Source organism: Rhineura floridana, chromosome 2 (assembly GCF_030035675.1).
Source record: "Rhineura floridana isolate rRhiFlo1 chromosome 2, rRhiFlo1.hap2, whole genome shotgun sequence".
Taxonomy (NCBI): domain Eukaryota; kingdom Metazoa; phylum Chordata; class Lepidosauria; order Squamata; family Rhineuridae; genus Rhineura; species Rhineura floridana.
Window position 1 is genome coordinate 84,362,475 of NC_084481.1, and position 11,599 is coordinate 84,374,073.

The 11,599-nt window shown below is 44.8% G+C and overlaps 1 protein-coding gene across 5 annotated transcripts in view; it reads left to right on the top strand.

Annotated features, from left to right (window-relative positions):
• Window positions 1-11,279, top strand: part of LOC133376640 (leucine-zipper-like transcriptional regulator 1) — a 36,677-nt gene extending 25,398 nt beyond the window's left edge. For all 5 annotated transcript variants that reach the window (XM_061609169.1, XM_061609167.1, XM_061609165.1 and 2 more), the window contains exons 6-9: window positions 637-683; window positions 2,669-2,789; window positions 3,804-3,990; window positions 10,392-11,279. In XM_061609169.1, coding sequence (XP_061465153.1) covers window positions 637-683; window positions 2,669-2,789; window positions 3,804-3,990; window positions 10,392-11,073 — 1,037 coding nt within the window. In that variant the 3' untranslated portion in view covers window positions 11,074-11,279. The remainder of the gene's footprint in view (window positions 1-636; window positions 684-2,668; window positions 2,790-3,803; window positions 3,991-10,391) is intronic.
• Window positions 11,280-11,599: the final 320 nt, after the last annotated feature.

The following is an 11,599-nucleotide window of genomic DNA, read 5'->3' on the forward strand; positions in this document are numbered from 1 at the left end:
GTTGGCCTATGGCAGAAAATCAGGGCCTGTATTTTTGTTGTAATATACAAAGCACTTTTTACCTCCAGGCTTTATGAGAAGGCAAGTGGCAACATCAGTATATCTCTCTGTGTGTATGTGTGTGAACATACAGCCTTTCCAGCTAATATTACAGTATTTTAACAGTCCAGTCATCTCCTTTTCTCCCTTCTTTCGATTGGTAACAGTGGAGATAACTGTAGTTGATCATAGAAAGCTGGGTCGGAATATGGGTCTATTTACCCCAATAATGTCTACCCTGACTCATAGTCGCTCCCGAAGATCTCTGACAGGGAAGTTTTCTAGCCCTTCTACTGGATATATTTTTAACTGATGATGCCTAGGCTTCAGCCTGTGTCATTAAACATGCCAGACACTGGGCCATGGGCCCTTTTTTACCACAGTATCACCTCTGGCAAACACAATGTTGTGAGGCAACTTCTGAGTTATATTTATGACACATGAAGTTGCCTTAGTTGCTGTTAAAGGAAGGCAGTTCACCAACTTTCTCTGTCCCCCACCTCCTCCAAAGATTAATGGCCTTGCATAGCATTGTAAGTACAGCAGCAGCACCCTCCTGTGGTTAGTATTGTAAATGACACTTTATTAAAACTGCAGATTCAACAAAGTGGATGGAGCGCCAGCTCACAGCAGCAGAGGGTGAGGTAAGAAATTGAAAAACAGAAATATATGAATAATACATGAAACATGTTGCTTTGTTGATCAAACAGCTTGCTTAGGAATATGTTCTGAAAATGATTCCAGGCTAGGCTCATCCAGGGACATGTGGCAGCAGAGTAATCTCATGATGTTGCTGTCATTGCTTCACTGTAAGAGGATTCTTACTACCTTTTAGATAGCATCTATATTCTTAAATTATCTATATAGCATCTATATCCTTTTGAATCTTGAAACACGAGGGTCGTATCCCTCAGCCTCTGTCAGAAGAACAGGAAGGGTAGCAATTTTCAGCAATTTTCCTCCCTTCCAGTTCTTGGAACTCCCCAAATCTGCTCTGAAGGGCCCCACAACTTGCTGGACAACATTTTTAGGGCTTCAGTGAAGAGAACTCAAAATAGCTTCCTTCCTCATTTTGCTGGCTGAAAACTTACTACCAGCCGAGCAACAGAGTTAGGTGCAACCCAGACTATTTCTTTGGTTATGATATGCAGCACATACGTTTCTCTATTGAATTACTTACTATAAGTAACCAGTTATAGTTTGTGAGCTGCCCAGAGTAGTTACGTTAAGGGATGGCTATATACCTTTTCAATAATAAATACCAGGTTTTCTCCATATTGATGGGTACGAAGGGTGGTATTAAAATGTGTCCCACCAGCACAAGTTTTGCTTGTGTAATAGGATCTCCCCCCTCTTCCCCCCCTCTCCAAATCTGCTCCAGAGCATTGAGGGAACCCCTTCAACAGATGTAGGGGGTGCACAAGGAAAGCAAAGGGGGAGAAGATTCTGTTGTGCAAGCAGAAATCCTTCCACAGATGGAACACTCACATTGTACTATGTTGGATACAACCCTAAATAATGAAAAGCAGGTATACTGCTTTGAAGCATGCGGAGCTAGGGAAATCCGGGCTGCCATAAGTTGTGAGAACAAGTAAACCCAACCAAAAGAACCTAAGTTCAATTACCTTTCATCATGCAGATGAGGATTGTCTTGTGCAGGGCAGCCTGTCCTCCCTTCAAGTCCGAAACTACTTTCTCTCCTAAGTGATGCAAGAAGCTTAGCCAAAGAGTAAACAGAGGCAGCCTTGACTTCCCAACTTTTCCTCCTATCAAGCTGTATGAGTTTTCAAGCTGTTTTTCCCCTTCAGACTGACTTCACAAACAATGCTGCTGTATTACTACTATTTGCATCAGGAAAGCACTTGGAAAACTCAGTATGCAGATAACTGTTCCCAAGGGTTGTTGCTTCAGGTCTGATGTTGTAATTGCCGTCTGTAACTTGCCATTTTTTCTCTCCACCTATAATTTATTTGCTAATTCATCCTTTTCCACTTATGAACTCCAAGGATTCTTTTAATAGAGGATATCCCTGTATGAAGGATGCTTCTCTCTGTGGGTACTGGGGCACACCAGGAGTATTTCTCATTCTTGCTGTTCTGGTGGAAACATTGCAAATTCAATTCATTTCTTGCACTTCATTGCACTTGCCATTAATTACTAGAAGTGCTCCTACTACTGTTCAGTCTTTGTCTCTTACCTAATTTTTGCAGTAGTAGTTTCTCTTTCTGGCACTCTGCAAGTGAACGATAAAGATGATTCTGGGGTAGAGTGACCATGTAACTAACCTTGTCTTCCTGGGCGGAAATGTTTGGATAGCATGTCCTTTACAGAGACACCTCCACACTCATGCACTGGGTAACTATAGTTGCTGTTAAACGTTTTGTCCTTTGTCCTCACTCGCCCAACTGAGAAAAAGATAGAATTCTAAACCCGTGCCCTATACCCATGAAGTGGTTGTGCAAACAGAATTCCTTCACTTCCAATGTTTGTAACGGTGCAAATTACTGGTGTTTGACAAGGCAAGTATGAATTCATTCTTAATTACAAGCAGTAGGAATGCCTGCTTGATTTGTATAGATGTGATGGCAACAAATATTAATGATAGTTGTCTCATTACTACCCTCTGCAGGGACCAGCTCCAGTTAATCGGAAGGGGCACAGTGCAGTTGTCTACAGAGGTAGAATGTATTTGTACGGTGGATACATTGACATTAAAGGTGCTTCCCAAGAATTCTGGACTTTATGTTTAAGTAAGTTTGAACCTTCGCTGTAGGCATACAACTGCAAAGCAGCAGTACAGAATCTCTGGCCAGTGGTCCTAATTGGCTTGTGGTGTAATTAGGGTCAAATTATATCCACCTGTCCCATCACCTGATGTCATATGATATCAGGCATGGGGGCAGGTAAACCTTCAGGGCCAAATTGAAAAAGAAGAACTGGGAACACACTCTGTGCTCTTCCAATTCTTCCTTTCCAGCTACTGGTAGAATGTGGTGCTTTTTTTTGTCACCCCACCCACCTGTCAAAGTAGCTTCCAGTAACATAAGAAGGTATCAAATTTTAAAAGTCTAATTATAGTTGGAAATTAAACAACTAGAAACTCCTTTCTTTGTAGCCACAACTTGAATTCAAGAGTGCACTTCTGATTCTTCCTTTGAAATTGGATTTCCTGATGTCATGTGAATGGCAGGTGGGCAGCCCCACCCATCTGTCAGTGTGTCTGGCAGATGAGAGTTTTGGATCCAGTCCACTGGCCAGATGCAGTTCTCCACCCTTGCTGTAATGATTGGTGGTTATGGTACAGACCCCCTGAAATATCTAGAGTGAGAAGGCAGTTTTGCATCTGGCTTCAGCTTCATGTTTATATGGGTATTGAGTTAAACCAAGGATGGGGAATTTCAGGCCTGTGGACCAGATGAAGCCTTCTAGGCCTCTCCATCTTGTCCTCTAGACTCTTCTTCAGGCCACATCTCTTATCAACCATGCTCCATGTCAAGTGCTTTTTACCTGGCTGGAATATGTTCTTGCACTATGATAATGTCTTTTGCTTGCCTGGAAGGGGATTTGGAGAGATGGGTGTATGCAATCTATTGTACAAATGTAACAGTTACACCTGTTCTCTCCACTTTTTCTTCTGGCCAGTACCCCACCCCCTCGTATGCAACCTCCATAAAGTTGTCTATGAGGGAATGTGGCTGCTGGGCTGAAAAGGGCTCCCCTGCCCAGAGTTAAAACAGAAATTAATTGTAATCTTTTTCCTTCAGATACAAAACTGTGGACACCTATACCAGCTGTATCTTTTGGTGGCAGTCCAGGCCCTCGGCATGGTCACTCAGCTGTGGTTTATGGCACCAGTATGTACTTATTTGGAGGGCTAATGGGTCTGAGTGAACAAAAGGACTTCTGGAGGTGGGATTTCATGGCTGCCAACTGGTCTCATATCAGAGCAAGGTAAATATTTGAGAGCTATACACTGACAGCTTCAGCAAGCAGGAGTTTGACAGTGGATAAAACTACCAAAAACTAGAAGGGCAAACACGTATGTGTCTAGTGGAGGACAGTAGCTATAATGGCTCTTTTTCCCTGGATGATAGTCCATCAAGTGGGCTGTAGCTCAATCTAGTGACCATAGACAGGAAATTACAGCAGAATTGTTGGAAGGAGGTCGAGTCATGCATGTGACCTCTCCAGTCTTTTCCTGCCTCGTCGACCTAGGCGGTAGAATTTTCCTTATCTCTCTGTTTTTCCCCCTGAACCTTCTGTAGTGCCCAGATGCCGTGCCACCATCAGCTCAAGCAGCGATCCTTTGGATCCATTCATAGATCCCAAGTGCGAGGATGAGGGCTGGAGTGCAGATTCAGGCATGAAGGATGCCCCATCTGCAGCATCTTCCACTTCCCACAAACTCTTTGTGGCTGACCACTTCTTGCCTCTACTACACAAGTCCTTGGCAGCCTTGGACATCAACCCAAGGCAAGACCCACCTCTGCCTTCTTCCAGGGCAGCATCGGTGCTGAAGGGTCCCAAGCCCAAGTTGCTGACCATCCCTGTGCCGGACACTTTCAAGGCAGTAGCCCAAGCTTAGTGGCAAGCTCCTCTTCAGACCCGGCGCCCTCCCGGTTTGGCGGCCCGCTTCTACTCCTTCGAGCCAGCTTTTATGGACATGCTGAAAGTCCCTGGGGTGGATGGTCCCATTTCCGCTCTGGTTTCTCATTCTCTGTTGCCAAAAGAAACTGAAGCTCAGTTCAAGGATGTGTCTGAGCGTCCCCTCGATCTTTCCCTTTGTAACACCCATGAGGCAGCAGCCCTGGCGGTCAGAGCTTCTTGCATAGCATCTATATTTTCACGGGCTTCCTTAATTTCGCTGAACGATCTCCTGGAGCCAACAGCACAGGATATCACTCGTGACCCCATTAGACTACACAAGACTTTCCTGAAGCTTCACAGAGCTGCCACTTTCAGGGCAGATGCCAAACTGGATGCAGTCCAGTTTTCTGCAAGGGCAATTGCAACACAAGTCGTGGCATGACGTACCTTATGGTTACGTCACTGGGATGCTGACCCAACAGCTTGGGTCAATTTGTCGATGGCCCTGTATGTTGGACTGAAATTATTCGGTGCATAGGCCCTGTAAGAGGTCCTCGTGGATCCTAAAGAGAAATGCATACCATTCTTGGCTACCCTGCATTGAGAGGAGCGCAAACCTTTTTGCAGATTTGCTCCTTACCAGCTGACTTTTCAGTCATTTCAGTCCTTTTGGCATTCACAGTCGTCAGGCAGAGGCTGGGGCTACCGCCCCGGTCAACCTAACAGCCAGGAGTCACTTCTCCAGAAAATCCAACTCACGGGGGAAGCTGGTTTGACTTCACATCCTCTGGACCTAAGAGCAACAGGCCTCACAACTCATCACACCAGTTCTGACTTGGAGATCCCTCCAGTGGGGGCTCAACTCCATTTTTACAAAAATTGGGACCACATAACTACGGATCTCTGGGTATGACAAGCGGTCCAGGTGAGCAACACGATAGAGCTGGAAAGTCTTCCTCCAAATCATTTTCTGCCATTGCCCATGCCCATTTCTCCCATAGAGTGTCAGGCTCTTTCAGATGCCATTCTCCACCTTCTCCATATTGGGGCAATAGATCATGTACCAGTCGCAGAGTGGGTCTCAGGAATCTACCTCATTGTCTTCATCGTGCAACAACCGAGGGCAATCTTGGACTTGAAATTCCTAAACTACTTTGTCTGGTATCGGAAGTTCAGAATTGAGTCCCTCTCATCCATCCGGGAGGCTTTACACCAAAGCAACTATCTAGCCTCAATAGATCTCCAGGAGGCCTATCTACATGTGCCACGGCACAAACAATACCTCCAATTTGCCTATGACCGGCAACACTACCAGTATCGCACAATGCCATTTGGTCTCTCCTTGCCCCCCCGGGTGTTTACAAAGATTATGGTTGCCCTGGTAGCTTCCCTTCATTGCCAAGGTGTTCACATTTATCTGTACTTAGACAACCTGTTGATCTGCACAAAGACCCATCTTCAGGCAGAAGTGTGGGTTCATCTCACCCTGCAGGCCCTGTCATCCCATGGCTTCCTCCTCAACTATGCCAAGAGTCACCTGGTTCCCACACACTGCCTGCAGCACCTGAGGGCGATTCTAGACACCCAAGAGGCCATGATCCGACTGTCCCCCTGGAACTCAGGGCGGCTTGACTCGCCATCCAAAACTTCACTCGTAGCCTCAACCTTCACCACATCCTCCTTTGCACCGACATCTGTACGAAGGCCCACTAAAAAGGAGGACTGTGGTCATGGAGCCTTCAACAGGAAGCCACTCTTCTCCTCTCCTGGGCTGAGTCACACCTGGAGTCTATGCACGCAGAACATCTCAGCAGAGACACCAAAGTGGAAGCCGACTGGCTAAGTTGTCAGCAACCTCAGGAGGGGGAGTGGAGACTGCACCCAAAAGCCTTCTCTCAACTACACCCAAAAGCCTTCTCTCAACTACAACGCCACTTTGGCAACATGGCAGTGGACCTCTTTGCTTCTCCCAGCAACCATCAGTTGCCTCGATTCTTTGCCAGGTATCCATCTCACCAGGCGGAGGGAGTAGATGCACTTGCAACTGCCTGGCCTCCAGCCCTCCTCTACGCTTTTCCATCAACTCCGCTGATAACCTGCACCTTATGGAAGCTGAGAGAAGAACGTGCAGAGGTGGTGCTGCCTTCTGGCCACGCCGCCCGTGGGTTTCGGAGTTGATGCATCTGTCAATCAACGCACCCCTAAGTCTTTCGTTTTACCGGAACCTTCTCACACAAGGGCCAATCCAGCATCTGGACCCATCCTGGCTGAGTCTGACCGCCTGGCGGTTCAGCACAGCTACCTAGGGGAGGCGGGTCTGTTTCAGGTCATAAACACCATCCTGGCATCATGTTGTTCCTCTACAAAAAGAATCTACAGTTCCATGTGGTGCAGCTTCACCACTCGGAATGCTGGCAAAGACATCTCCCCAACCCGCACGTTAGTCTCAGAGACCCTGGTGTTCCTCCAAGAGGGTCTCAACAGGGGCCTTAAGGCCAACAATCTGCGGTGCAAGGTCTCGGCCCTGTCAGCGATATTATCTATCTATTGTCTATGGAGGCTCAGGTCTTCGCAGTGAGCCGGGCGGCTTTATACCAACTTCACCTGATACGGAGAATACACCCTTATCTCCCCAACCACTTGCTCCCCTCAGTGGTACATGCCTTGGTCTCTTCCCGACTAGACTATTGTAATGCGCTTTATGTGGGATTACCCTGGAAAACAGTCCAAAAACTGCAACTGGTACAGAATGCGGCAGCTCACCTGATTAAAGGCAGCCTCCGCCGAGATCATAGCACTCCAGTGTTGAAGGAGCTACACTGGCTATTGGTAGTTTTCTGGGCCAAATTCAAGGTACTGGCTTTAACCTTTAAGACCCTATATGGTGCTGGTCCAACTTACTTAAAGGAACACCTTTAATGTCATCATGGGTGCCGCTCAACAAGATTGACCTCGAAAGGCCTACTGGTTATCCCACCAGTCAAAGCAGCTAGACTGGTGAGGACTCGGGTGAGAGCCTTTTCAATTGTAGCTCCCACCTTATGGAATTCTCTACCAAATGACCTCTGCCAGGCCCCCTCTATGATGAGTTTTCGCTGGACTTTGAAGACGTGGCTGTTCCAACAGGTTTTTGAGGTGGGTTAGGTTCTGTGGGCTCTGCAGTTATTGGTGGTGATTTTAGTGTATTAATGGTTTTGTCTATTGTTCATTGTAATTTTATACTTCTGATTGTACGTTGCCCAGAGTGGTTGGATATCCTCCCAGATTGACGACTAATAAATCCAATAAATAAATATATCTCTCTGTTCCTTCGGAGTCACTGGTTCCCATCCTCTCGTACGACATTTTCTCAAGGGGGCTACAAGCCTTTGTCCTCCTATTGCCTATTGCTACTCCTCTTGGAGTCTCCAAACTGTCCTCGTGGTGCTGCAGAGGCCACCTTATGAACTGCTCAACACTGCTACTCTTCGCCTAATGTCATTCAAAGTGCTTTTCTTATGGCCATCACCTCGGCCAGGCGTATTTCAGAGCTCAATGTGCTGTCAATGGCCAAACAACTCTGCATTTTTTGCAAAGAGTGTGTTGTTCTGAGACTAGACCCCTCCTTCGTGCCAAAGGTGAACTCCCATTTCATCGCCAACAAGAGATTGTCCTTCCTTCCTTTTATCTGGATCATATATGGCCACATGAGAAGAAGTCCTGGCATTCCCTAGATATCTGGAGGGCATTGAAGGTGTATCTTAATCAGACTAAAGAGTTTAGATTGTCAGACTCATTGTTTGTATCTTTTCATCCCACCGGCTTGGGGGAGTCTCCACTTCAACCGTCATATTGGCTATGAGCCTGTATTAAGTTAGCGTATGAAGTACAAAAGGTGCCAGTCCCTAATAATATAGTGGTACATTCTACCCATTCAGCTTCTACTTCAGTGGCCTTCTCGGTTAATGTTTCCTTAGCAGAGATCTGCCACACAGCCACTTGGTTGTCTGCTAATACATTTGCAGCTCATTATAAAATGGATTTTCATTCTTCGACCATGGCTATTTTTGGCCAACAGGTCCGTGAGCCACTTTACCCTCCCTATCTTAGGTGGGAACTGCTCTGGTATCCCACTTGATGGACTATCATCCAGGGAGAAGAGGACTTTGGTCCTTACCTGAAATAAATTTCTCCTGGATGGTAGTCCATCAAAGCCCACCTCTATGTGGCTCTGCAGGCTGTAGTCTTCCAGCGTAAGGGTTCTACACACATATAATTAATAAATAACACTACAAGAATTCTGGCAAACGGTTATGCATGTTACAGTTCTCATTATATTGTTTTTTTCTTGCCTTACGGCTGTCATAGCTTAAGTACTGGGCTGGTCAGGCACCACAAGGGATCTTCCTTCACAGTATGCGTGTAACAATTCTATGTTCGAGGGTTGCTTGTTCTGTTCTTTTGCTTATATTCCATCAATACATTTGACATCTAAACATTCTGCAGTTTTTGTCGTGTTTTCCGTTTTTTCCATTTCAAAGGAGTAGGTCATGGCCGGTTACAGTTCATATATAGCTGGCACCTCGGTATTTGTCTCATCATGAAAAGACTGGAGAGGTCATGTGCGTGACTCAACCTACTCCCAGCAATTCTGCTGTAATTTCCTGCCTATGATCGCTAGATGGAGCTACAGCCCACTTGATGGACTATCATCTAGGAGAAATTTATTTCAGGTAAGGACCAAAGTCCTCTTCTGAAGGATGTGGCTTAAGCTGTATTTGTACTATGAGTAACAAGAAGTCAGTACCCTTTATAACAGGGATGGAACCTGTGCCCTTCCAGATGTTGTTGGACTCCAACTCCCATCAACCACATCCAACATGACAAGTAGTCTGGGGTAATAGGAATTGTATTCCAGCAACTTCTGTTTCCTACCTCTGTTTCATAAGCTGTGAAATGTATGCTTTAATGTACATCTTCACACTATTATAGTGACATTATCCAAAGAAACCTCTGAAAGCAGAATGCATTTCTAATGCATCTGGGGGGGGAGGTCTTCTGCTCTAGAAGAGACTTCTGGGGTAGATGGACTGCTGTGGGAAGTCAAACCCTGATGTGTGGAGGTAGGATCACATTTACAGGCTTTATTATCATTGTTTGAGACTTTTTAATGCTCAAATGTAATTTGTATGTTTTTATGTTGTACGTCGCCCAGAGTGGCTGGGTAACCAGCCAGATAGGCGACTAACAAATTTAATTAATAAATAAATACATACATACCAAACTGTATGTTTTCAAAGAGAGCAAACTTAACTCATAATTAGATTGTCTTTTTGAAGAACTCTTTTTTTAATTAGGGAAATTGTGCAAATCAGAACTTGTACTTTTAAAAATATATTGAGGAACTTGGGCTGACCAAGAATCATTGCATAAGGATCTGTAACAGCAAGCACTGCAAATCATGAGCCAATTTAGGCAACATAGACATTGGGATACACAATTTTAGCATGTGTTGTTGTTTTTTAAATTGTTTTTAAAAGATGTGTTTTTAAATTTGTATATTTGTTTTAATGTTTTTAGTTACTGTAAACTGCCCAGAGAGCTTCGGCTATTGGGTGGTATATAAGTTCAATAAATAAATAAATATGGAGGAAACTGTACTGAATGGAGAAAGGTAGTTAAGTGACTATGTATATAGCACTCACTGAACATAAATGTATAGCATTTTCATCAGCATAAACATTAACTGACCTGTGCATTTTCTTCTGTGTTATGCTTGTGTCTAGTCAGGGCCCCCCCAAAGTGGTGGGACACTCAGCCTTAATCTTTGAAGATTCCATGCTGGTCTTTGGTGGAGGAATCTCTAATAGCAGGCCAAGCAGTATGCTGTGGAAATACCATTTTCCATCTCAAATGTGGAAAAAACTGGCTAGTCCAACAAATCCTTCATCCAAAGCTTTTCATTGCCTGCTGGGAATTGGATATGGTTTCCAAGAGACTGCTGATCCTTCAAGGATGTCACTCAGCTACTTATATCCAAAGGAAAAGGGCTGTTCAAAGCTACTGGCTATGTCTAAGCAGCATGCTTGCTTTTGTGAGTATATTCGCCAGGAGCCCACATACCAGACATTCAGCAATGATAACAATGAACTTGAAATGAAAACCTTTTACCTGTCGCAGCAGGAGCCAGGATTTTGTTCATCCCAAACCACTTTGAATGCAGAACTGAGTGCAAACCAGGCAGCAGGTATAGTGTCTAAGAAAGAGAGAATGTCTTACCTCAACCTTTCAAGAGAACATGAGTTTACCACCCTTGCCTGTACAGAGAGAAAGATGAGCCTCAGTGATCTGAGACCTGACTCTGTGGACTTTAGCAAGTCTCCTGCTGTGCTGCTGCTTATCGGAGGCAAACCTTTGTCAAGTTCCTCTTTAATCTCATTTTGGCAAATGGAACTAGACAATATTTAAATGGCACACACATACCAAGGAGGGAGAACAAAAACATGCCTAGTCTTGGCAAAGTCATCTACCAGGAATGATGTTTTTAAGGATATTATGGATTTAAGGTTTTTGTATGGTTTTATGTATGCTGTGTTTTATATCTATGTAATCAGCATCGGAACCCACATTCTGAGTGAGAGGAGAACAAAAAATAAATTTTATTATTATTACTATATTTTACTCACCTTGTCATGAAGCCCCAATGTCACTTTGTTAAAATTGTCATTCCCAATTACTTTCTATTCACAATCATCACACTTCATAGTGTTGGGTGAGATTCAATATCAATCTCACTGTGCCTCCTTCCCCAGGTAAGGCATGAGCTGGATTGGACCCTGAACCACGCTTAGGAAGGAAAACACATTTACACACAATGAAATCTTTGGCAAAAGGTTCCACCCGCACAAAGCAGCCCTCAGTCCAACCAAGCGACAGCCTTGGTCAGATGGACGAGTTTATTTAGGAAGCATCAACATTTTATAGACCACTAGGG